The sequence below is a fragment of the Psittacula echo genome (genome assembly GCF_963264785.1).
Source record: "Psittacula echo genome assembly, chromosome: 12".
In the NCBI taxonomy this organism is placed as follows: Eukaryota; Metazoa; Chordata; class Aves; order Psittaciformes; family Psittacidae; genus Psittacula; species Psittacula echo.
In genome coordinates this window covers 7,430,180-7,455,852 of record NC_137747.1, presented here as the reverse complement: position 1 = coordinate 7,455,852, position 25,673 = coordinate 7,430,180, and the positions used below count along the sequence as shown (strand labels likewise).

General features: G+C 43.3%; 1 protein-coding gene across 1 annotated transcript in view; it reads right to left on the bottom strand.

Moving 5' to 3' along the window:
- Positions 1-1,317: 1,317 nt before the first annotated feature.
- The window catches only part of NTSR1 (neurotensin receptor 1), a gene marked incomplete at both ends in the record, with an annotated part of 52,076 nt that continues 27,720 nt past the window's right edge, over positions 1,318-25,673 (bottom strand). The window contains 3 exons of the mRNA XM_080628108.1: positions 1,318-1,567; positions 3,902-3,992; positions 14,297-14,498. Coding sequence (XP_080484234.1) covers positions 1,318-1,567; positions 3,902-3,992; positions 14,297-14,498 — 543 coding nt within the window. The remainder of the gene's footprint in view (positions 1,568-3,901; positions 3,993-14,296; positions 14,499-25,673) is intronic.

The following is a 25,673-nucleotide window of genomic DNA, read 5'->3' as shown; positions in this document are numbered from 1 at the left end:
AGGTCACCATCTGGTGATGTGACAGCAGGGAAAGCCCTTTAGCTTGTCCCAGAAGCCTGTGCCAAAGACTGAAGCAGTTTGCTATATTGCACAGTGGGCTGTTAGAAGAGGAACCACATGGGGGAAAAGCTCATGCTACCTATCCTGACCAACTGAGAAATGCCAAGGAGAATTTTCAGGTCTTGTTTCTATTCCTTTTGCCTGTTAAAAGAAAGTTATTTTAGAACTAAGACTCCCCAGTTTAGACCTTCTTGAGTCCTCCATTTGCAATATCTGAAGACTCTTTTGTGCAGATCAGGGTGATGACAGGTCTGGTAGCAAAAAGAAATAATAGGCAGAACAAGAGGCCCTGCTGCTTACAACTGATGTGACCTCTGAGCCATCAGCTTTGTGAAAATGGTAAGGAAGCAAGTAAAATTGGAAAAAGAATGGGAAAAATCTGAAGGTCCACACAGCTTGACACTTTTTAATCTCTTAATGCAGGCCAGCCAACTGTTCTCCCAGGTTTAAAATAGGATTTGGCTATATGGAAAGGGGAGGATTTTCCATTTCTGTTCATTTTCTGTGTTCCAGCTGAGCACGGTTTCTGCATTCTTGACTTTGCCAGAAACTGTGTTATTTATTGGTGTTGCAGTACCAATACCAGCGGGAGAGGGGATTCACTGTGCCAGGCACTATAGATGCCCTAAAGTGAAAGGTGACCCTCATTCCCTCAGGCCACCCCAACCTAGGTAAGGCATCATATGTTGTTATTTCATTCCAAGGAGCCAGATTGGCTCTTTTGAGCACCTAGGTCATATTATTCATAAAGTAGATATATTCCTAAAGTAACCACCTGGCTCCCTGAGTTTTCACTCCTCGTCCATTGAACATCCCATAGAACAGCATGTCGATTCTCCAAAAACACCCCTTTCTGTTCAAAACTGCTTTCTCCTTATCAGACTCTCTGCTCGGTGCCACCGAAAGACGGGATCTCAAACCCTTGGATGCAAACATGGCATTTCTGCATTGAGACAAGGACGAATGCAGTATGATTTTTGCCTAAGTATAACATATTTTGGCTTCCCAGTTAACACTGCATCTTGATTTATGCCAGACTGAAGTTACAAAACGTGTAGACATTACTCACAAGAGGCAAGGCCAATGCTTTAAAATAACCTCAAAGTTACTGGCAGAACGAAGCCTATTTTTCCAACAAAAATGACTTTGCTAAACACGTTTGTGTTATGTGAATTTGGAGACCATGCATGAAAGTCACAGAGGCCTCTCTCAAGTTTTGACTCCACGATGAAATGCATTTCCCTTCATCCTTTGGCTTCAGTATGTAGTTTCCCTTGTGACCTGGCTGGAAAATGTGTGGTTGCTGGAGATGCTGTTGGATTTCCTGGTGAAGGCCAGTCGTTTCTTCTTCTTCCTCCACGGCAGGCACAGGAGCGTGAGTGTAGAGAGGAAGATCTGTCGGAAGTTTGCAGACACCAGGTTGTAGAGGATGGGATTGATCGCCGAACTGATGTAGAAGAGGACGTTTGTCAGCATGTAGAAGTAGTGGTAGAAGTTGAAAAGGGAGCTGGAAGAACACATGAAAGAGAAAAATCTAAGCAGAGTGTGGATAACTCATTTCAAAGTCACAAGGGTGAGAAAAGCATGAGCTGTTTTTTTCAGCTAATCCTTCCTGGCTGGGGACATGAACTTACCAATGGTGCATGAGCCACTAGGAAAACATCTATGTTTTCCACTTGGACTGGCCAAATGTAAGTCAAATGCCTCTATGAGAGTCTTACCCCAATCACTTAGCAGTTAGAAACTTACTTATGCTCTGGGTCCGGACGCAGTATTTACCTTGTGCATTCATTTTGAATTCAAAGATAGATTCTGGAAACTAAGAAGCCAGCTGGAAATCTGTTTCTGTGTCATGCATATACATTAGCTTGACTTTTCGGGCTGCAGTTTTGGTGTACAGAGCCTACAGAAGAGCCAAGATCCAGTAACAGATGCAGCTGTCTCCTCCCAGCAGCGAGAGCTGCATCAGCTCATTCAGTGGTTCCCTGGGTTGGGATCTGCATGCAATCTGGGATAGCATTTTCTATTCTGGGGGCAAGCTGATGGTAGCATGCGTTTGAAACATACCCTGACCATTGCAATATAATGTTTTCAATTAGAGTTGGTTGAAAATGCATTGCTATTTTTCTTTTCTTTTGGAAATACCTCTCCTTGGGCCAACTGAGATCAACAGCTCGGAGCTGAAACAGTTATAAACAACATGGGTCTCATTTGCAGGAAGATGTTGCCCAGGATCATTCACCTCAGTGGAAATTGCAGACCTTTTTGTTAGCTGAGCGCTGCCTAAGGAAAGATAAATAGATGTGTGCTGGAGTATATCACCAATCCCTCCACACCCCTTCAGCACTGCCAAGTACTGCATGACCCATCCAGTTCTTCCAAGCAGTTTTTCTATGAAGATGGGAAGAATTAATATAGCAAAAATCTATCATCTTCATGGGCAGAATGCATTTATAAATGGACACATCAAGACGCTGCAAGCTCTTGATTAGGTACCATACTGATACTTCACCATTCCTAATATGCCTGTAAATTCAATGTTTTCCTAGGATCGCTCACGGCTTTTAAAAGCAGAAACAAATAATATGGGAATGCAACCACAGTGCATAAATCCACACTAACTGCAGACAGACTTCTCCACCCCTCTTGCTCAAAGCAAAGGCAGTCATCACATAATTGATTGCTGCTTTAAGTGCTTTTCCTATAGGAAAGAAACCAAGAAAAAGCAGTTTGTCCCAGTGTGTGCCTAGAGCTCTGTTTTCATGATTGAAGATAGGTTTGTGGGTTTTACTACAGATGGATGTGCAATTCCATTCAATAGACTGCTGTATTGTAAATTACTTTTTTATGTTTGCAGTTGATGAAATTTTAATGTCTCAGAGTTCCTCTGCTTTTTGGTATTGTGGGTTCTTTTCTTTTCCTGTTCGCTATCTGTTCCCTGTTCATTGCAGGGAACAGACCTGGTCCCAGGGAGAACAGGGACGTAACACCGTGGGAGGATAGTGCGCCTCGTGCTGTCTCAGGTTACCTGGGTATGTACGCCCAGACAGCATTAGCACTTAATTGCATATTTAAAGTGAATAATCAGTTCTGTGGTTGCTTTGCTGAGAAACCTGGCCTGACACAGCAGAAAGGCTGCATGGAGCTGCTTGTGTGCCCTTGCACATCTGTGATCAATGCACGTGCATTCAGCATAAGTGTGCAGTTATCCCTAAATTCTCTGAGAATCTGCACATCTTCTAATCAGTGCAACTGCTAGTGTTTAATTTTGATCCACTCCCTGCAAGACCCAGTGAATACCGTGCCCCACACTCAGTGAGAAGTGCAGTTATTTCCCCACCTATGTCATAATCTCTCCTGTCACTAAGGAAATATGGCATCATGGAGCTAAATCGTGCGTTGACAGGAGCTGCTCCATTTCAGGACTGATGATCAATGCCTCTGCCACAGAGACAGCAATCCACTTTGGATGTATAAAACCCCCCTTTCCAAATGTCATTTCATCAAGGCCTGTCAGAGGTGGCTATCCATTGCTGTTGTTAACGGTGGCGAGGCTGCGGTCGCAGTCACAGAAGGAGAGTCCGATGATGCATTTTGGTTCGGACTAATGCTTCCTTCACCCACATTTAGATAATAAAACTCTTAATTTGGCTGGCAAACATGGTAAGAAATCCAAAAGAATAAACCAAACCAACAATTAGGAGGTTGAGGCTTTAACCCCTTATGTAGAGAAAGCTTGCAAATCCCCACCTCCATCCCCAAGTCTGCTGGTACCGTGGCAGCCCCATCCCTAAACCGCATCCCAGCATGGTGGGAGCTTGTCCCCTGTGTTGTTACTCACTCTGTCCAGTGGCTGGAGGGGACATAGCAAAACATGAGACGCCGTATGTGATAAGGGAGCCAACAGACCACGAAGGCAATCACCACAGCACCTGCAAGGTATGAAAAAACCCATTACTTTTTGTTAGCAATTCTTTGTCGGGATGAAAAAGAGACCTGTACGTGTGCTGCTTATTGCTGTAAACTGTTTTATCTAAAGCCCCACTATTGCAAAGAATTAATAACCCTGAGGGACAACCAGCCTGCAAATGTCTCTAAAAACAAGCATAACAGAGATAACAGAAAATAACAATAAGCACAGGGGAAATGACGTGATGATGGAAGAAGTTACAAGTAAAGGACTGCTGATGCCTAGTTCAGACTTTGGATTATGAAACTGTATTTGCATCTGTCCTTGTGTTTCATGCCCTTGTGGCACTGCGTATTTTGTCCAAACTACTTGAGAGACGTTAGTGTATGTTTTTCATCCAGGTAGACAGGGAGCCAGGGACACTGTAATCCCATTAGTTTGTTATGTGGAGCCACTGGTCTCAGTCCCTATGGTGCTAGGGATCATTAAACAGCCTCAGGAGCTGCTTTCTGGTGTCAGGGCTCATCCTTTTGTTCCACGTTTGTGCAATTCCTGAGACACTGATTACAAGATGTTTGGCTCTAGACATTGCCATAATAAAAATGAAAAATTAAAGGGTAACCAGAGAAAGATGATATGCTTTTTTCCTTTGGGATTCTAGCCAAGGGACATCAAATGGTGGAAAATAAAATGCAACAGCTCTGAAGGATGAAAGTGCTGTTGGATAGAGTGCGTTTGTCAATCTAGATTAAAGACTAGACAGATCAGGCAATCAAGAGAAAGATTTGTTTCCTTTCGTAATATGCATTTCAACCTCTGCATGAGATGACAGGATCCTGGCAGAATCCTAGCAGGAAATAAAGAAATCTCAGTTAAAACATAACACAATAAAAGATAAGAAGAAAATCAAGGCTAAATGAAATAATTATGCTAATTCTTCATCCCAAATTTGCTGTACAGAGAATAAGAGCCACATCACTCTTGTCCTCTATGTGACCTGTAAGGGGCTAGGAAGCAGCAGAGCTCTCTTTCAGAGCTACGCACCACCAGTGCAATGCGGGTTTGGCACGTGGAGGCAAAGGCTGCTTTTCCTTCTGCCTTGGGATTGAAAATGTTTATGTGGATATGTCTCAAACCCAGACACTGTCATCCCGCAGGGACTATGCCATCGCTCATAGAGGAGACATGCAGAAAGATGTGTTTCCCTTTAAAAACACAGTCCAGGAGGAGCAAGTCTGGCTGTGGTTGCATCTCCCCATCACCATTACTCAGACAAGAGGCACAGGGGAGGCTTCAGTAGTGGAATGGGGAGGGAAGGATCTGTTCATTTCTGTGGCTGTCATCACTAACAAAGCCACTGCCTAATTTGCACAGAAATTAAGTAATTCCTGGTGTCCAGCTCAGTACTTACAGCCTTATTTCAACTCCATGTGCTGTATCTCATAACTAACAAAGGAGATGGTTGTATTCTTTTAGCATCAGCCTGCATGAACATCTTCCAGGAATGCTGCAAAAGCCATTTATTCAATAAAGTTTTAGGCAACTGAAGGGACATGTTTTGGAAAGAAGGCCAGAGAGTCTGGTTTTATTCTCTTTTCCAAGTGAATTCATTATTTCAATCTGAATATTTCTGGCTGCTATCTGGTCACTGTGATCACAAATGTAATTCATCACTAGACAGCCTGCAGCTTTTCAGATGCTGTCAGGAGAATGAAGTTGACCTGCATCTGATCCTGCCCTGAGGAACGTTGATGGGACATTGATGGGGACAGCCCCTAGATGACACATTATGCGGGAGAAGTGGGGATATCCACTGGGAAGCTCAGAGGGAACGCTGGGTGCCTGCCTTGCTCTTCCATGTTTCTGAGCACCTGCTTTTGAGCATCTCCAGGAATGAAGTTCTTTGTTGGATGGTCCTTTGGTTTGCCCAGGATGGAGCAGTCCACTCATGACCCCCCAGGAGAGCCCTGCCAGGGGCCGCAGGAGAAGTGATGCTGTCCAGCCTCTTCCCCTCCAACAGGAATGGGCCAGCATCACAGCTCCAGTCCACCTGCTTTCCCAGGACCTGTACAGGATTAGCTGGATTTTCAGGCTGCGAAAGCAGCTTCCCAAAGGGCTCCCAACACAAGTTCATTTGCGCACATCATAATTTTTGCAGAAACCTACATCCACTAGGACTTCCCAGCTGCTGCCCCGCCTGTAGCTCTTTAGGAACAGCAGGATTTGGATTCTTTCTATCGCCAATTTTAAGTCTCACACATCTGCCTGTTAAATGTACCAAGACATTAAATGAAAGCGGTTTTCTCCTGGTAAAGGATCTCTGTTTCTGTGGCTCAGGCAATGCTGTGCTAAATAATATGGAGGCAAGGATCTATAGCAGAAACAACACATATTGGGAGAAAGATCTGCTTAACCTCAGCAAACAAATAGTCAATTAAGTAATCTGTGGTAATTCTGTAATATCACATGCAATCACCCTGCAATTAAAACTCTATTAAACACACTGCTAAGTGCATCAGAGACACGGTCTGATTTGGCAATCCCAGCTGGGTAGCACGCTGTGCGGTTCTGTGCTGCCAGCCTCTGCTGCTCAGATTAGGAGACCCTGACCTGTATTTGTCACCCTTAATCTGTATGTTTCGATTTTATCATACAAGAGATCAAGAAGATTTAAGGTGGCAATCCTGCCCTGGTTTTTTTCCCTTCCCCAGGGATGGATAGGAAACACAGGAATGTGTTAGCTTCAGTCTAATTGAGCTGTATCTTCATTCCCCTTCTAAATCAAACTCCCACTGTAAATGTGTATTAAAACCTGAACTATTGCATCTTGTGGCCTTCTATTTTGTCCTATAATGGCCTTATTCTCTGCCTGTTTGAACCACATCCCAAGGAAGATGGGGAGAGGGGGAAGGAGGAGCAGCGGCGGATGAGCTCTTGTGTGTTTATTGCTCAGGAAGTCCTGCAGAAGGAAGCATAAATTTTGTGTGACATCCTTTTCATTGTGCAAAAGAAGATTTAAACCATGCCAGTCTTGATTTTCAGACTAAACTGGATGTGGAAGCAATTCTGGAAGTTAAATTGTATTAGATTGCACCGAGTATTTCATTTTACCTTGTGTGTATCCTGTGGCTGAGGCTGGGAGACAGCCCTTCTCCAGGGCCAGCATCTCAAAAAACTCATGTTGGGTTAACATGAGCACAGAGCAATATATCATGTGTAAAAATACCATGCTAAGTGCTCAGAGGCTGGTTTGACTGAGCACAGGAGCCACGCTTGGGAGGGATTTTCAGCCCTGGTCCCTCTTCTGGGGCCATCTGAGGCTTGGTGTGACTCAAGCACCGGGACAGTGATGGGTAATGTGCTGCTGCTGCTGAGTCATGCAGGACCCCAGGGATCTGCTGCAGTACAAAGCACTTGGCTGGTGTTTTCCTCCTCACTTTAGCTCTTCTGTCCCCTCCAGGGTCATGCTGAGTCACAACGCCATGGTTTAGGGTGGCCCTTGGCAAGGACATCCCTCCATCTCTCCTCCTTTCTGTCCAGGAGAGGAAGAAGAGAGATGCTGCTCCCTCTTTTAACCACTTCTGCTATTGATGGGTCATTAAGAGAAGCTCAGATCTATGACAGTTTCATTCAAATAATTTTGGCCAATTTGTTTCATTTTCTGTGCATTTCAAGGGCAGCTATAACACATACAGCTGGGAAACAGCGTGTTGTAGTCTCTGAGCAGAAGCAGGAGCTGTTTGGGTACATACGGACCCATCTGAACAACATCTCTCAGCCTTTTCTGCATTTCAGCTCATCAGTAGCCGTGTGTCTCCAATGCTGCCCAAGGAATGCATGCTCCAGCTGGTACTGCTAACATATATGACAGTTTTATGGGGTTCATATCAGGGATTTGCATTAATGTCGATTTTTGGAAAAACGATTTTGTGTATTCAGAGCTCCTGGGTTTAATTTGCTTATTTAGTTGATGCTATTACAAGAGAATCTCTTCCAAAGTGGAGCAAGAGTCACTGTGCCATTTGATATGAGAGATGGCAAAAGCTGGGCCAAGTGTAGATGTAGCTGGCACCGCCTAGTTAAACCTCCAGGCGCTGTTTATATTAACATGATGCACTACCTGACAGGTCATAGGCAATGTTTATTCCAGCAGGCCCCAAAGTAGGGATTATGGGAGCTACAAGGGTGGGTATGAGCCTAGTAAAATTAAAACTGCTTATGCTGCTATTTGGGTCACAAGGCTGCAGAAGAAAGGATTTCCATAAAAGTCAATAATAACCAGATTGAGGAGCTATATGCACCAGTAGTACTCAGGAGAGCAAAGAAGGAGAAACTGGGAATAACAATGGGCCTGGGGAGCCCTCAGCTCCTTTAGACACCCATGAAAACACAGAGCATTTGCTGGATACAATCCCCCTTTGCTCTTGCTTGTCTTACTGAGCAGTGTAAACATCAGATTTGACTCCTTATTTTCCATTCCCAGCAGCCAGAGATCTGCTTTTTATCTTCATTTTCCTTCTTTTTATTCCTATTGCGGGAGGATTGTCTCTTTCTTGCATGAAGAGGTAGAGGATGCTATCTCTCCTGAAAGGAGCCATGTTCTCCTAAACACTTTGTTAACGGCAGTGAGACAGCAAAGTGAATAGACAAACCTGCTAGCATGCAAAACCAGCATATTTTACTCAGACTATATTCTCCAGCCCTGATTTTCAATGGCTTTAGCTGATAGCTTTGAAAGTGGATGTGAATTCCTGCTGCTGCTCATGTTGGTGATTACAACATCCACTGGTTTCATCTGTAAGGTGTAAGGCAGAAAATGAAGATTAAAGCTAGCCCAGGAAAAGGGTCTGATGAGCAGTGCATCACTGCTGACCCACTGCAAACTGGGGTCTCATCCTCTGTTCCCTTCTAAAGTAATTATTTATTTTGGAAATTACACAAAAAGTTGCTTGATTCCATTTAAACTTCATTCCTGCCATTTCTCCTGGGGATATCCGGGTGTTTGGAGGAGAAGGAAGAAGAAAGAAAGCAAATTTCCCCTTTGAAGGATAGATAAGTGGTCCTGCCTTCTCCTCACCAGCTTCAAGGCTCTTTCTATTCTTATCAATTATTCTCTTATCAATTCTACTAGCATTCTCTGCACCTCCTTTCTTCTTTTCTCTCCAGTTCTGGGTTTCAAGCGTCCTTTGGTCCTCCAAGAAGTTTCCCTCCAAGAAGGAAGTTTTCCAGAGCAACCCTGGAGCTGTATTTACTGCGTGCTTCTGCAACGACTAGGGCCCTCACCAGACTTCATGTTTAAAAGCACATCAGTTAGCTTTTTAAATGCTCACATTGACAGGGTTTTACACCTGGAAAATCCGCTTGCCGGGCATGACAAGCCTTAGAGTTGTCTTCAGAGATGCAGCCGTGGGAACCTGAATCCCAGCTGAATCCACTGCAGCCAGAGCTGCAGTGCCAGAGAAAGGACACGGCTTAGGAGAGGAGAACAAAGAGTACCCCTGTCCCGAGAGGTACATCCATCACCCCTTCCTGCTCCTCAGAGGGTGTTTATTGAGCGCTCTGATACTGCTTTCTTGATGTCACTTGGCAGGCTCTAAAGTAAACCTACATGCACAAACATCTCAGGGAAATATATACAACTGTTCTATAGCTAATTTATCCTCCCGAATTTCAATGTGACACTGGAGCTGTTAAACCCAGCTTCCACTCACCCTTAATATCACAGGGCTTTTGCTGAACTCCACTTGGAGCTGCTCAGGCTTTTTATTCGGGATACAAACTGCCATGAATTTAGTTCCTTTCTTCCAAAAGAAATGATTCCTGGACAAATCTGATTTCCTTAGTATATAGGAATTATGAACTATATCTGCCTAAGGAGCACATTTGCAGACTGGTGCTCTTCTGTGTATTGTGGTTGCCAAGTATTAGCTATTTGTTATTCCTGTTTGTGAGATGATTACACTAAATCTCATAGCAATATTCTCCTGAAACAGATAGCTCAGACTTGGAACATCAGAGAGGAGAAATGAATGAACTCTTCAAAACATTCCTGCAGAAAGGGAATTTTTAATGCACAAGTTAATGAAATGCAGGCTGCAAGGATGCTTCATTAATGCTTGGCCTTTGTCTAGTGTTACTTGAAGAAATACAGACCCCAAAAATCATAATTTACAAATTCTCGGATTTTCAGTAAAAGAATATAGTCTGACTTCAGCTCCTAAGAAGCACCTTAAGGAGGCATCACCCAGCCAGCTGTGGGAGACCAAATGATATTCTTTTAATTGGTTAAATCTAAGTCCTTTCTAATTGCTTTCACTAAGCAGCTTCTCTAGTGGAGCAAACGCTACCTGGAACTGATTGCATTTTAATAGGCTTAGCCAATGTCCACCCAGGGACATGCAAAGCCTCCTCTTGATACCCGTCGGTTTGTCTCAGTGTTGTCAGAGCTGAGCTGTGCCATCCAGTAACGCCTTCCTTCCATCCATGTCCAGAACCGATCTGACAGGCAGTCAGGGAGGTATTGAGGGGTGTTCAGTGAAAAACGGGCTGCAGGCTGGGGTATTGATGGGACATTTAATCCTTGTCACAAAACTGTCCCGTTTTGAGAAGACATTTTGCCCAAACTCTGCTTTCAGCCTGAACCAAGCTCAAATATCACCTGATTTTTCAGTGTTGCTTGGAAATGTGAGACAGATAGGGAAGATTTATGTTGTCTTTCTATGTCTGGATACAGCATGCAGTAGTGCGCATAGCATACATGAGGTTTTACCTACTGAAGGCTGCTTATTGGAAGGGTACATGTGTGCACAGCTCTCTTCAAGGTTTATTTAGGATGTTATCAACCCATCAGGCAATCAGAGGATACTCACGCTTCCATGAAGCAACACACATCGCCCAAGCAATCAGCTCTCACCACTGCAGTATAGCCAAGGAGTAATAACAAAGATTGGAGGTGGTTTGCAATTGGAAAAATGGAATATTGGGTGGATGAAGGAAGGTGCAAAATCTCGTGGTGGGAGGTATTTAGCAGCAGCGCTGATGCTGACTTTCTCTGTCACCCTCACTAAAGAGCTGGGAAGCTGCCAGTGCATTGAGCTGCCTGAATCTGGATCCTCACACCTGGTGAATGCTGACAGCAGAGAGGGAATTACAATCAGGAATCACATGGTTACTGAATTAATGAGGTGGCTCCCAGGCAGCCGGGCTGATGCATTCCTTGATCCCAATCTCCCTAATTCTTTTGTACATGACCAAAGTCAGACAGAGCCAAGAAATACATAAACGCTACCAAATGATGTTGTGCATGTTTTGAATGAAGCTGTTAATCTGACCCATTTAGCTCCTACTTCAATGTCAATAAAAACATCATCTCAGCAGACCTGGAGGAAAGAAGGAAGGTGTTTGCTGCTCTGATCTCATCCAACAGCTCTGCACACCATGAACTGCAAAAAAAGGTCTTTTTTGGGCACCAGTTCTGAAGCATTTCAACCTTAAAAAAGTGTATCAAGCTATTTGTACTTCAAGCCAAAGTTCACTTTTGGAAATGGAAAGTAACTTGACCCCTATGAAGCTCTGATTTTGTGCCAACAGTTCTATTAGTGTAGACAAGTGTCGTTTTTCTTTTCCCATCCTCTTCCATATATGAGCCTAGATTGCATACGTGGTTTTGGCTGCCATGGGTCCCAGGTTAAATACTTTTTGTCCTTGTGTATTTTGCTACTTTTCAGACAGCTCAAAGGCCTGATTTATTGAAAGAAAAAAGAGTTATAAGGAATAGGTGACAAAAGGAAATGTGAACCAAGCACATCCAGTAATCAAGTGCATCTGAAAAATGAAACGTAACAGGATTTCACTCACTCTTGGTAGATAAAAAAAGCCTTTCTGCATCATGTGGTGAATCACAGACAAAACTGATGATGAATTTCTTATTTGCTGGGTCTTCCTCAGTGCAGAGAAGGGGGAAGCAGCTGCTCTTTCATTGCTTTCCCAGCAAGGGAGGGAGTTCAGCCCTGTTGCTGGGGTGACACTGCGGAGATGCTTTAACATCTGTGCATCACTGCTGTAAGGCCCCACGATGCCACATCTGACCCACTTCTGCACCATTTCAGGCTACATATTGAAAAGCCCTCACTTCTGCTAACTTTTCTCAGCTTTTGCAGTACGTAAAGAAAGCAAAAGTTTGCCTGGGGAAGGAGAAGAAGAAAATTAAACTCATTGGACCTGTTGGTGAGTGATGCTCTTCCACCACCACCGAGCAATGCCAGAGAATGGCAGGTGTAAATTCTGGTCTCGCACTTATTATTCATGAAAAGCTCTCTCTTCTTGATGTTTAAAGAGTATACAACACTAAAAGGACAGAGAAAGGTGTGAGATGTTTGTAGCACAAGTGAGAAAAGGCAACTTCTCACTTAATGGCAGCAGGAGGAAGCGTTAGGAAACAGAAAAAGTAAGCAAGGAACCAGGTGGCTTGCACAGCCCCATCCTTGCAGGCTCAGCCCTAAAGCAAGGCTCACACTTTATCCCCCTGTGAATAAATGATGCAGAAACAGTAAATATCCCAGTCCAACAAGATACTTATGGAGAATTCCATGTCTTCTGGTGTTTTTTCTTCTTTTTCTCGGTAGGCATTTCCCAGCATAGTATTTGGAGCTGTGATGCACATGATGTGGGAATAGTGTACTCCATAGGACACATCCCATGTGAAAAACAGCTGGAAAAATCTTGTGGAGATTCTTGGTGCCTTCTTGAGGGATTTATTCCCTTGCTGAAAGTGTGGCCTTGGCCAAAGCACTTCAGCTACCAAGAGCTTTGCCATGAAAAGCACCAGTCAGAAAGCTCCCTGCTAAGTAACCCTCACCATCTTATGTGACTCTCACAGCTAAAAGTCTGTGAATAACAAACAGTCACAGTTTGTCAGTTATTCTGGGGTACTGCTTTTGAACAACTTTTGCTTTATTATCTGTCTGTTTAAGCTATCAGACACTTTGGTCTTTTCCTCAGCTTATTTAGTTAAGCCGGCCAGCATTTTGCAGTACAGCTCAGTTCCTCGATGCAGGACCTTTTATTTAACCTTTTTCTGGACCAAAGCTCTGCAGTAAAAGAATAAAGAGGTAATACGCAAGGCTCAAGTTGCTGCTGACTAAATCATTAAAATGCTGGGCTAGTTTTGCTTTTTCAGAGAGTCTCTGTGATCAGGTCTGTTCTTTAGCTCTACGTATCAACAGACAAAGGCAAAAGAGAAGGTTTCTTTGTGATTACCTTAAATGTGGCTATTTGGAAGACTAAAAAACCCTAAATTGAATGTCTTTCTGTTCACAGTTCTGTCTAGCTTCTCCATGAAGTTATGAATACCCACCTAAGCAGGTCACAAATGGCCACTTATGTTCCCAGTTATAAATGTTGTTTGAGACACAAAACAACAAGTGAACCCGCTATTGTATGTGAAACAGAGGTAAAGCTATTTTCAACAACAATGCTCGGGAATTTGGCTGAAAGATGTTTCAATAACCAGCCCTCAAAGGGCTGCAAGATTTAGTTAAAAATCATGTAAGAAGCAGCATTTTTTAAATATAAATAAATAAGGGTTTTGATAAATCTTAAACACAGCCATACTGATTTGGCTTGGGGCAAAAAATGTCTTTTTGGGTATTGTGGCTGCAAATAGTCTGCAAAACACTGGGTGCCCAATAGCTGGTGGGAGAAGGTAAAGTGCAACTCTTCAAACAAAGTAAGTTTGGGTCTAAAACTACATCAGTCCCCTGGTCACACTCAAAGCCTAAATCCAGCACCAGCTGAAAGAGGTAGAGGGCTCAGGGTAGAGCTGGCCAGAAACAGAAGAAGGAACAGGAAAACTTGATATTATCAGGTTGTTTCTGTTTCACAGAACATGAAATATATTTAAATGTTGGGGTTTTTTTCCAAGCACAGTCAACTAAATAATACTTAAAGCTCTATGATTTTTTTTTAAAGTCCTTTAAAGGGAGGTTAGAACTCAGAAAAGTGACACTAGGAAAAAAAGAAAATAGTGGAAAATAGAGGATAAAATTCCCTAGAAAACTCTTGGTGACTCAGCAAGAAAAAGATGGAGAAGGAAAGAGAGCAAGGGGACAAACTAAATTTCAGAAGTTTGGGGCTATGATACAAGAATGGGACAACGTTGGAAAATATCAAAGTGTTTGGGGGCAATTTGGATTTCCAAAAAGAGCTAATTTTCATTTAAAATAGGTTTAGGATGAAAGTGTTTATCAATTTCAATCTATTACTCTTCAAACTGTATTTACTTTGACACCTGTAGCCAGTTCCATGCCAAAATATGACAGTACTTACGTAGGACCCTCACGCCGTGCTTCAAGGCTTGCACGCGGTTGGGCTCCATGGACATGCTGAGCATCGTCTGCTGCCCACCGATGGTGCAGACCTGGTTTTCCTGGGCAGCCTGCTTGAACATGACCATGAGCTGGTTGGCGATGATGGTGTTGAGCACAGAAATGACGACCATTGGGAACACAAAGGAGATGAAAGTGTTGACCTGTAGAGGAGAGATGTGGTACGGTTAAGGCACGAGCAGGATCAGTGGAGCAGGAGATTGGGTTTTATTTCTCAAAGCAAGAGAGAAACAGCCTGCAGTGGAAATCTTTTCGCTCCTCTTACTCTGCTGGGTTTGACTTTTGAAGGCTTATTGCACAAACGCCACTGATACGTGTTCATTAACATGGGTTGATACTCAAAAAAACCTAATTCATTCACATTCATTTATGTTGCTTCACTCTTTCAGTGCAGTTCATTGCCAGAAATGTCTCAACTGAAACATGTCATTGATCTTTTCATCTCAGGAACAGCAGGATGCTTCTTAGCATTCATTGTGCTTAGGGTGATTCCTAAATAACAGCATGTTACCGTATTTTTTCCTTATTACGAGCAATCCTTGGGATCTTTTTTACTTCCTTTCTTTTTTTTTCATGGTCTCTCCTTTCCTTGTGTATTTAATGACAGCGCTTTTTTATCTCATAACCAAATTACCCAATAAACCTTGTGCCTTAAAGGATTAAAATTGACCAGAATAAACAAGTGGAAGTTGTAATGTTTTTAGTACAAATTATTTGATTACTACAGTTTTGATAAAATTAAATGGAGGATCAAATTAAGCAGTGATTGAATCAAGTGCAAGTCGCTGTTCATTTCAAATAAGACTTTGTGAGTCAGGCCTTATGGGCTGTCTAGAAACCCTGCTGGAGCTGAGCTTAACAAACGGCAGGCCAGAGAAATAGAGGCATGTGTGGGATTTGCCTGTATGTCTGTGGTGAGGCAGCCACGATGGGACGGTGAGCTGCTGTGGTGGGATGGTGAGCTGTCTCTATACAGCTTTGTGCTCAGAACTCAATGTGTTTAGCAAAAGTACCAGCTGGGTTTCGTCTCTCGCAACCCACATGGTGAGAAGAACATCATCTCTCGTTTATGCTGGTGATAATAATAGAGCTGCTCTTTGGACTGAGGAAGTTCCTAGATACACCCCACCATTACGCACTGTTAATGGCTTCTTTTGTTATATATAGAGAGGTTTTCTAAGCTTTTAAGATATCTCAGAGGCCTCCTCCGTATAAAAAAGAGTAATCTTTCGGAGTCACCTTGAGAGGTTAAGAAAGATCAATAAGTAGTAAGGATCAAGTTCTCAGCTGGTACAAAATGACATGGTTTAACTGAGAAAGTAATTTGTGCTTGTAAAGGACCTATTTCATCTATTCAAGATGAAGTTGGGCTGAGCTGGCGCACACTGGGGTGGGAATGATTTGCTCAAACTTACCGGGTCAGACTAAGAAAGGAACCCTGTAGGTCCCCATTCCTATTTCTATGGGTTTAGCACCTGAATTTCCTTCTTTCCTACTGCAGAACGATGTTTGCACATCAGTAAAAGGAAACAACTCTCAGAAAGCTTCACTCTGCCACTTGCGCTTCAGAGTTTATTTGCTTTCATTCAAAACCTTTGCCCTAGCTATAAAATTAGTCTTGCCTAATGTAATAGCACAGAACTCAAAAAGTCTTTTCTGACCTTTCTTTAAAGCCTTGATTCATTCCATAATTCTATTGTGAAGCCTTTAAAGAGCTTGGCCAATTGTCTAGAACAGCACTGACTTTCCTTTTTATGAATTGTTATGCTAAGAGTGAAAGCTTTCTGCTGTATTAAAGATTTTTTCCCCATGGCTTGATTTGTACCAAAACTTTCATATAGTTAAAAAAAAAATCAGTGTTTTCCCCAGAAGCAGAAGGTTTTAATTTGTGGAAGGAATTATCTGCAAACACAAACTCCTGAGGACTAGAAAGGCTGGAAAAGCTGATCCCCCTCCTGCAAACTCGCTGTACTCAGTGCTTTTTCTAGGAAGCTGCCTGCTGGGTTGTGTGAGTTTGGACCCCAGTACTGAAACTCGTGACATCAGTGGGACTAAAGTGTGAGTGAGCAACTGTGAGAGCCTTTGGGTCCTTTTGTACCTTTACAGATCACTTTGGCCCTGGAAAGGAGGATTCAGACAGTGTCCAGGCTCATTTTTGAGCTTAAAGTCTCAGGTGTTACGTTGGCTCATCATGGAAAGGACAGCTTGTGCAATGCTGAATCCAAACTAATTCTGTACTCAGGGCTGTTTGGATGCGCAAAAAGAGTGGTCTGATTCTATGATCTCTGCTATCACCAAGCATGGTTCAGTCTGATTCTCCTCTCCATTAAAATTCATGTGTTTGTATCAGTGTAAACCCACCAGGTCCGAGGTTTCTACTCAGCACCATGATGGACATGCAGAATGAGCACAGCGCTGAAGCATAAAGCTGTGCATGGAAAGGCTCAGCACTGGCTGCTCTCTAGTGTAAAAAAGACCTGCACCTCAAACCCTGTAACTCTGTGCTAAATCCTCCTAAAAAAAAAGAGAAAATCCAATCCTACAATGTTTGCCACTGGCAGGAGAGAATGAAACACTAGCCCACTTCCATGCTGCTGTCACTCCGGTAATCAGTTCAATCCTTAAAGTCTGGCAGCATCTGTAGGATAGGATTAGTTCTCAGGACCAAATAGTGTTCTGTCTCATACAAAACAACCACCTTCCCTTCCAGCACCACCTAAACAGTAACACTCAGAGACCTGAATCACCCTCCTCTTCCTTTGAAACAGAAATGTGGAGAGTCTTGGAGGGGGGGGACACCAGAAACATCAAGTGACACAGAAGCAGAAGCCAATTCTCGGCTTTGTGACTCTTCCTATATCTTTTGTACAGAAAACAGCTCCCCGGCTCCGCTGACCTTCACGTTGATGTGATTTGCTTTTGCCAAGTTGTCCCTCAAATTACCTGATTGCTGCGGTTTCCCTGGGTTACCACTAAAAGCAGGCATCCACTTATAACAGTGATGGAGAAGATGAGTTTATAACTTTACTCAGGGATTCCCCACGGAGGCTTCAATGAGTCCTCTAAACCTGAAGTTTGATGAAGGTTTATTCTTTTGTGCTCCAAGGCAGCTTCTGTAGGAATAGAAACTTAGAAACCACTACAAGAAGATGGTTTTTCCATCCCTCCTACAAGCCCAGGCTTTTGTTATATATGTATCTGAAGGAAAGGAGGGGAAATACTACATCAGTTACAGGCATGCACAGCAAAACTCAATTGTTTCAGCTGATTGTTCCCTTGGTCCATCGGCACGTGGCTGTGAAAGGGTATGGAACTGTTAATGAGTTTTTGAGGAGGTTTTACAAGGTCTTGGAGCCCTTGAGTGGCTGAAAGTAAAAAATTAGGCTAAAGGTCTTTCCTGGAGTTACAGCAGCAAGTTAAACACTTCCACTGCAAGTATTTATAACGACAAACAGCCGCGAATCAGAACTACTCATAATATTTTCTTTGAGAGGGTTTTGCTGAGAAAATGTTCCATTACTGAGACCGTAAAATATTCCTAAATATGTGTCTTGTGTGCTCCCTCAGGCTTTTTCTTTCCCAAATAAGTAAATAAAGTCCCACAAAGCAAATGAAGAGTGAAATGCTGGTTGCAGCAGCAGCAGCGCGGCATGGAGCATCCCATGAAGCAGCAGCTGGGATCCCCTGCCAGCAGGAGCGGATGTGGGGAACAACTAATATTTAGGGATAATTTTAGCCCTGGGTTATGGCAGTGGTTTTGTGGCAGAGACCAGAGATGTTCCCTTGTTGCTTGATACATGAGGTGACAGCAGAGCCAAGTCCTTGCTCTCTGTCAGTGTCACACCTCTGGAGACATGGCCCCTTCCAGCAGTGAGCTGGGATGCTCAGAGCAGCTTTTCCCCCTTCCTCTTCAGGGGTGTGAGAAGGACAATCAAAATGGAGAGAAGAGTGGATGATGGCGAGATGGTAAAACCTCACCAGGATGATTAAGCTTCTCTCATACTTCATTTCCCTGCTGCACACCTGCTTTCCGACTGGGTAACGGTATGAACTGGCTGTCAGCCTTTCTGCTTTCCACTGAGGAGGATTCTCAGTGCAGAGCTCTCCTCCAGTCCAGCCACCCCTTAAGCACAAGCCTTGGGAAATGGTTGAGAAACCCAAAAAGGACCTGAAAACTACCTCAGGAGGAAATCTGCTTTTGCTGGTCTCTTGGAAGTGATGCTGGAGAGGACCGAGGATGCAGAGCATCATTCGAGTTGTGGTTTTGAGCAAATCCCACATAGCTGGGATTTAACAAGCTACCGCGTTCTGGTTCACCTCATTTCCAATGGAAATGAAAAGTAAATTATCCTCCCCCTGATTGTGGAGGCAGTATTGTTAGCATATGTCAATCAGAAAAGCACATTCTGCTACATCAACATTTGGCTGCCAAAAAATCTTATTTGACTAAGAGTACTTTACAAAATTACCAGCTATTTCCCTCATTGGCCGGAATTAGCAGGTTTTTAACCACCCAGTGGATAATTTCAGACTTTAATAAGCGCAGTACCACATTCCTGGATACACAATTTGCGCAAGATAAAGCAGGAAGGGGAAAGGCACACGGCGCTGGTAAGCTAAAAGGAGCATTTGGTCATGGCACTCGTGTTTAATGTTCACAGGATGCATCTGATGCAAAATCCAAAGGGTTTTTTTCCCCCTCAGTAAATGAATCACCATCTAATTAAACCTCGTCTCTGCATAGCTTGCCAGATTTCCATGCCAAGTATCTCACAGTTATCAGGTAAATGCCATTCCTTAGATACAACAGGGCAGGAGAGATCTGCATTTGTGAGTGATGGAAGCAAATAAGAACTGCTTTTGTAGCCAGTGCCTGTTACAGGGAAGAATGTGGAAGCTAAAAACTGTAGCTAAGGGAAGGGATTCAACTCTTCGGGAATATTTTTGAGGAGTTTTATTAATTTCAGGGAATATTAACACTAGATTTTAGTAGAAAATCTTTCCAAAGTTTTGTTTCTCTGGTCATTCATATAATAAATAATGCAGATTCGAGGAGGGAGCTTAAAATAGTGTGGATGTGAGAGAATAAACTAAGGAATTTGAAAGTCCTTATCTTGGATAACTGCAGCCTCCCGTGGGAACACAGATCCTGGATAAATAGGAATAGGGACCAGTGCTGAAACCTGTGTAAATCTGGAGCTCTAGCAGTGCACTCGAGCAGGAGCTCCATCTTTATCCACTGCCAGTTTTAAGTCAGGCACATTTGCCTGTCACATTTTATTTCTGGTGGCTGCTATCTCAAGCAACCCTGACAGCACGATATGATGTGACACAGCCGTCACCCTTGGATGGAGGGTGACAGTGACGTGGATGGGTTGTATTAGGTGCCCGTGCCCAGAAGGACTTCATCAGCTCCATGAAATAACCCTCCCCATGCCTCAAAACCAGGAACAGAATGCATATATCTGATATAGATCCAGGTGATGGGACATTATATCCCATCATTAGCTTAATGGGTAATCAAAGATAAGATGCCAAACCCCAACAAATATTGTATTGGGTCTGCGTGACAGTGGGGGAAATACAGGGGTGGCTTCTGTGGGAAGCTGCTAGAAGCTGTGAGGCTCTAGCAGAGTCAGCTCTCTCCTCGATGTATGGGCTGATCCTGACTCTTCCCATCCCACACCAATCCACGTGTGAAATCCTGGAGAACAATGGAGTATCTGTAAAACACTTTGAAACACAAATTGGCCACCAGAGACACCCACTCCAGCAGCAGCAGGGGTTGGAGCATCTCACCTCTCACAGAACACGATCATGTGAATTGCTCTTATCTCATCCCAGAGAGCTCCCCTGTTCATCTCTGGGAGCTGTTAAGCAGGGAGGTTGAGAAGCACCTTTGTTCTGCCCCTGCAAGCCCTTTTCAGAGGTGTTAAATACCAAACCCAGACATTTCAAGTAAAGGTTACGGTGATGTGAAACATTCCTCACAGGAACAAGTATCTGATGTCAAAATGTTTTGATGAGCTACGAACTACAGAGGCAAACCTTGAAGCTGGGACACAGCTGCACAGGGACAGGTGGATGGATGACAGGCACAAGCAGTTAAACCTCTGGGATCTGGGGCAGTGATGTGGTGTGGGCATGATCTAAATACGGAGATGAGCAGGACATCAAATGTGTCATTGAAGGGACAAGAAAAGCCTCAGGCGCAGGCGCGTCCTGTTCAATCTGATGGAATAACGCAGCAAGTTTTGCTGATCTCAGCCAGAATCGACCATAGAGCTTGAGATGGGCAAATCTGTGCATTTCAGGCCTCTGCAGGAGTCCCAGTTTTCCTGTTGTTTTGGATGGGGTCTGGGAGTAGGGGACTGCAGGTGCTGTTGAGGAGAAATAGAGCAGACAGGTCTGAAGATAAACTATCAGACGGAGATGATGGATGCTCCCAAGTGACCGGATGAGGTCCTGTCCTCATGATACTCCTGCCTTGCAGCCATTAATATCAATGAGATTAGTAATTAATTGCATGGCAAGCATTTGGTACTGACACATCCATTTGCTGGCCTTATTCACTTAAGGAAACCCCCTCAAAAGACAGCTAAGGGGACAATGCAAAAGGCTTGTGAATGAGCTCTGGCTTCTTGCTTCTATTTAGATGTTTTAGGGTTTGTATTTGTAGATGCATCAGAAGAAAATACAAGTTACTGCAGGGCTTACAGCGACAGCCCTGTTTGTGGTCTGTGCTGCACTTTGAGATCTACAAGGTACAAGTACCTACAACCTACTGCAAAACAGGACTTGTTCAGTACAACATGGTGATGCAGGGGAACCATGCACAGATTCTAGAGGTCCTCCCTCTCTCTGTGCTGGCTGAAAGCCTCTGGTGCTGTCTCCAACAGGCTAACACCAGGCATGAACTCTTCCAAAGGGCTTAATTTAGCTCTAGCACTGAGATCAGGAGGATCTGCTTAAACTCTCTTTTCATTAGCATTTTGCGTTTGCTTCAGAGCAGTGATGTTTTCCTGGTAACAAGCCTTTTTTCTTTAGATCCATGGCTATCATGAGAGAATAACCAGTTAGTGTGGATCGAGATATTAAGAATAACCAACATGTAACATTCTCAAGCCTGTGTGTGGTCCCACACTGAAGAACTATAATGGGAATGCAGAGCAGCTAATGATCTCGAGAAGTTAAGTTAATCACATACTCTGCAGGAGTTAATCAGATTCAGAACAGATGGAAATAAACTGCATACTGACAAAGAAAATCCATCATATCTCTATGGCAAAAACATTCCACCAGCTTTCCCATTCATAAATCTCCCTCCATGCAGAAAGCTTTTGTTCATAAAAAACAACATCTGATGCAGAACAACTTAAATGGGTCTCTTGTTCATGATGGGTTGGCAAAGATGGATAATGGTGGCATTCCTGAGCTTGACTGGGTACCCGAAGAGATCATTTAGCCCCATTTCTATGCATAATTACAATCCTGTGGCCTAAAGTGTTTTCAGATTTATCATAAGTAATAGCAAAAAGGTATGATTCATTCATAAGTGCTTGATATAAAGCTTATTACTGCTAATAGCACACAAGGGTAATACCTAAGTAACTCCCTAGGGACCCCAGAGCTCTTCACTTCCTTGTTAAATGCCAGAGAACTTTCTTCATAGTAACTATTTATGAGAGCAAATTTCCTCTTTTCCTGATCTTTGGACAGCAGACTCACACCTGAAGGGTTCTTCTGATTCAAGCTTCCAAAGTGACATAAAAGCTGTGAAATTGTGAAATTGAGGAAATACTGGAAATAATGGACCAGCGAATGGGCTAAAAGGAAGGTTTTAAGGTTTACCACTGTGTGTTCCTGAATGCCTTGCTGTACACGATGGATATTCAGCTTCACCACTTGATAAAACTGAAGCATGAAAGAATGTTTATTTAGAAAGATGAAGAGTAAAGCAGTTATCGTCACAAGGATTACGCTTGATGAAGATGCAGGATTTTGGGGTCTTGTACATCTCACTTCAGTTAATCTAGAGCATCCTGCTACTGATTTAAGAGGGATATGAGGAAGCTAAAATAGAAAGGGTTTTGCCCAGGGTAGTTGCTGCCTCTCTGTATCTGGCGAGAGGAGGAAGAAGTGACAGCACCAGTGATGATCTTCCATCACATCATCATTAAATGAAAAGCTTCAAATCTTCCCCTCTTCCTCCTTCAGGAAACCTTCCTTCTTAGTTTCCTGTGATTTGGTACCTTGAGCTACAAGAAAAATTAATTTAATTTACCCAAGTTTTGCTTGCAAACAAGAATAAAATCAATTTGTTCACTGGCCTCAGCTTTGCTCCTCAGCTCTAGTTATCCATAGCCCTATTTAGAGCAATATTTTTGATTGAACAAAAACTCAGTGAATAATGGCTTCAGTTTTCCCTTTGAACATCCAGGTCTATGTTACTATTTCTCCCTCACCCTCACCAGCAGCTATATTCTACTGAAGGGGAAATAATACTTCATCTTCAAATGACAGGTTGGAAATACACTTTAAATAATTTACCAGTGCAGTTGGATTTCAGGTTTCGCTGTCTGTTGGTATTTTGGTTCTTCCTTCTTTTCACCAAAGGTATATCCCCATCACCTATCACAATATATTTAGTTTTCTCCAGTTTTCTTTATCGGCTTGTCAGCCCTCTAAATATTTAACAAATGTTCATACAGTGCCTAATGCTCCTGGCATCTGAGTAATCCTAATCCAGGTTGTGCAGTGATTTTGTGCCTATCCTCTTGCCTATCTTTTTTCCCACTAGGCATCACACAACCTATGGGGGCTCAATCCAAAGAAAGGGCTTCCATGGCTGGTGTTTCCCCTGGCACAGCTGATGCTGTCTGTTGAGGGTAGGTAATGATGTCCTTGTCAAAACGAAGAAAATCATCCTCTTTCCTATGCTGTTAGCTGTGAGTGCAAGAGCTCAGCACACCCAATGCTCCTGCTGTGCAGGTTTTGCAGCCTGGGATGGGCACAGGGATGGCAGCCACCACAGCCTTAGTGAGAGCACAGAGTACACATGTTTCTTAGGGCTGTATCCCCGTGTAAATAAATCACAGCAGCTGATTTTGTGAGCTGATGCCTGGATCCTTGCTTCTCTTGTCATTCCATACTTCTTTGGTTCATGCTTGGGATAGTTGTTGCAATGAAGGAGATTTTTACTTGGATATTGTTGCACAGATGATGTCAAATAAAGAATCAAACCATGGTGACAGTCAATTATCCTCCAACTCTTCTTGTTCTGGTAATACTGAGTCATTTCATCTCTGCTAATTGAAATAGATGGCTTTTGCCTACATGGGTATGAAGTCATTTACAGGGAGCAAGCCAGCGTGGGGATTTCTAGTCAGTGGTTAGGAGTAAAATGAAGCAAAAGGCACAAGCATGGGAGTATAATAAGCAAAGATTTCTAACTGTAAAGAGCTGCAAACAGTTAAAGAAAGTGGTGCTTGCTTGCTTTCTTCCCACACTCTCTTGGTAGATGGATCTTGACAGAGAGGAATGTGAGTCTGATCTGCTCACGTGGTGCCTATCAAACTTCAGTTTTACACCCAGCATATGCAATGCTGCAGCCAAGCAGAAACTGGGTGCTGGGCTCCAAGCTGGGTCCAGGTGTGTGGAGTCCCAGTCCCACAGTGGAGCTGGAGCATGGGCGTGCAAAGATGCAGTGACCCTGCTCTCCGCATCTCATGGGGATGGATGACAGGAAAGCACACATTCATGGGAGCGAGAGTGAGGGGTAATTAAACCAGCTCCATCCCCTGGAATAATACTGGAGATTTAAGGTAAAGACTTTTCTATAAACCAAGCCAGCCACTAAACCTTCAGCCTGATGCATGAAGCACACACATCACAGAGGAATTCAGAGGAAAATTCACTTAAAAAATCAAAAAAAGCAACAAATAGGAAGAACAAATTGTTCTTCTATTGAAAACCACATTGGATCTCATTCTGGTTTTGCACGTTCTGCAGGTGAGGTGGAGGCAGATGGGGGTAAGAGGTGATATTGGTGCCTGAGAGGCAAGTGGGATCATGGCAAAGAATGATTTATCTGTTGAATTATGTTTCAGGATGAAATTTTCTGAAGCTATTTGCAATGTTTCACAGATGCTGAAAAATCACATTATTATAGCTGGTAAAATAACAGCTTGTCTGCTTTAAATAATTAGTAGTTGACAATTGGGTTGAATTCTAAACCCATGAGGAGCTTTGGTTAGTGCTAATAAACGCTGATTAAGGTAGCAATTAAAATCTAACAATCTCTCTGGGGGTCTGAACTTTAAAGCTGAAGTTTTGAACACTCCTCAATTTACAGAGAAAATGCTCAGCTTCCTCCCCACCCAAGTTGCATTATTAAGCTGTGGCCATGCAGATCTTCTGTCTTTATAGTTTTCCAGTTTACACAAATATATTGCAGCCCAAAGCAGTGCCCCAAGGCAGTGCCAGCAACCAGCACCTACCCTGGTCTAACATCTGATCGACATGAGAACCTCAGTACAGCAGTGACATTAAACAATGTGAGGTTTTGGCTTAATGTTAAAGCTGTAAGACCCTCTTGAGGTCCCTATTTCCATGGCAGAGATCTCTATCTCTCCTTTGAGATGTTCTGTTTGGAAATGTAGCTGACCTCTTGAAAACAAACAAGGTCAAGTAGCCCTGAATGTGCGTTCATCTGTCCCGAATCCCTCTCCTGCTGCTCTGAAGGACCCAACTATGCATCATTTAATCAGAGTGATTGGATGAGCCACCAAAAAGAAGTGTTGACTAGGTAGCGCCTTGAGAAAGACCAGGATGATCTCCCTCTGTTGTGCTTGAGCAATGTGACCAAGGCAAATCAACCACACTTTTGTTTATAGTCTTGTTTTACTGATTTATCACCATGGGACTACTCACAATGGTCTCAGGTTCTTTATGATCTTACCAAACCTGAGAAATTTCCGTCACTTCCGTGCAGTTTTCTATTTTCAAAGGAGAAAATGCATTTGTATTTCATGGAGCACCTCGGTGATGCTGGCCAGATCATTTTGTTTTTTCACTCTTGCTGTAGGCAACACATAAATCTAACACAAAACCAGATTTGTCTTTTCTTCCTTTATCAGATGCTTGCTGTGTGTCCTGCATTAATTACATTGCGTTCCCCAGTTCATAAACTGAATGCCAGTGGGAAAAAAATAGGAATAAAGTAAAGTATGAATTGGGAGTGACTTGGTCCTCTTGTGTTCCCAGAATGAATGGGAGTGCATCAGCCCTGCCCTTGTCAGGCAGCTTCAATCGCCAGA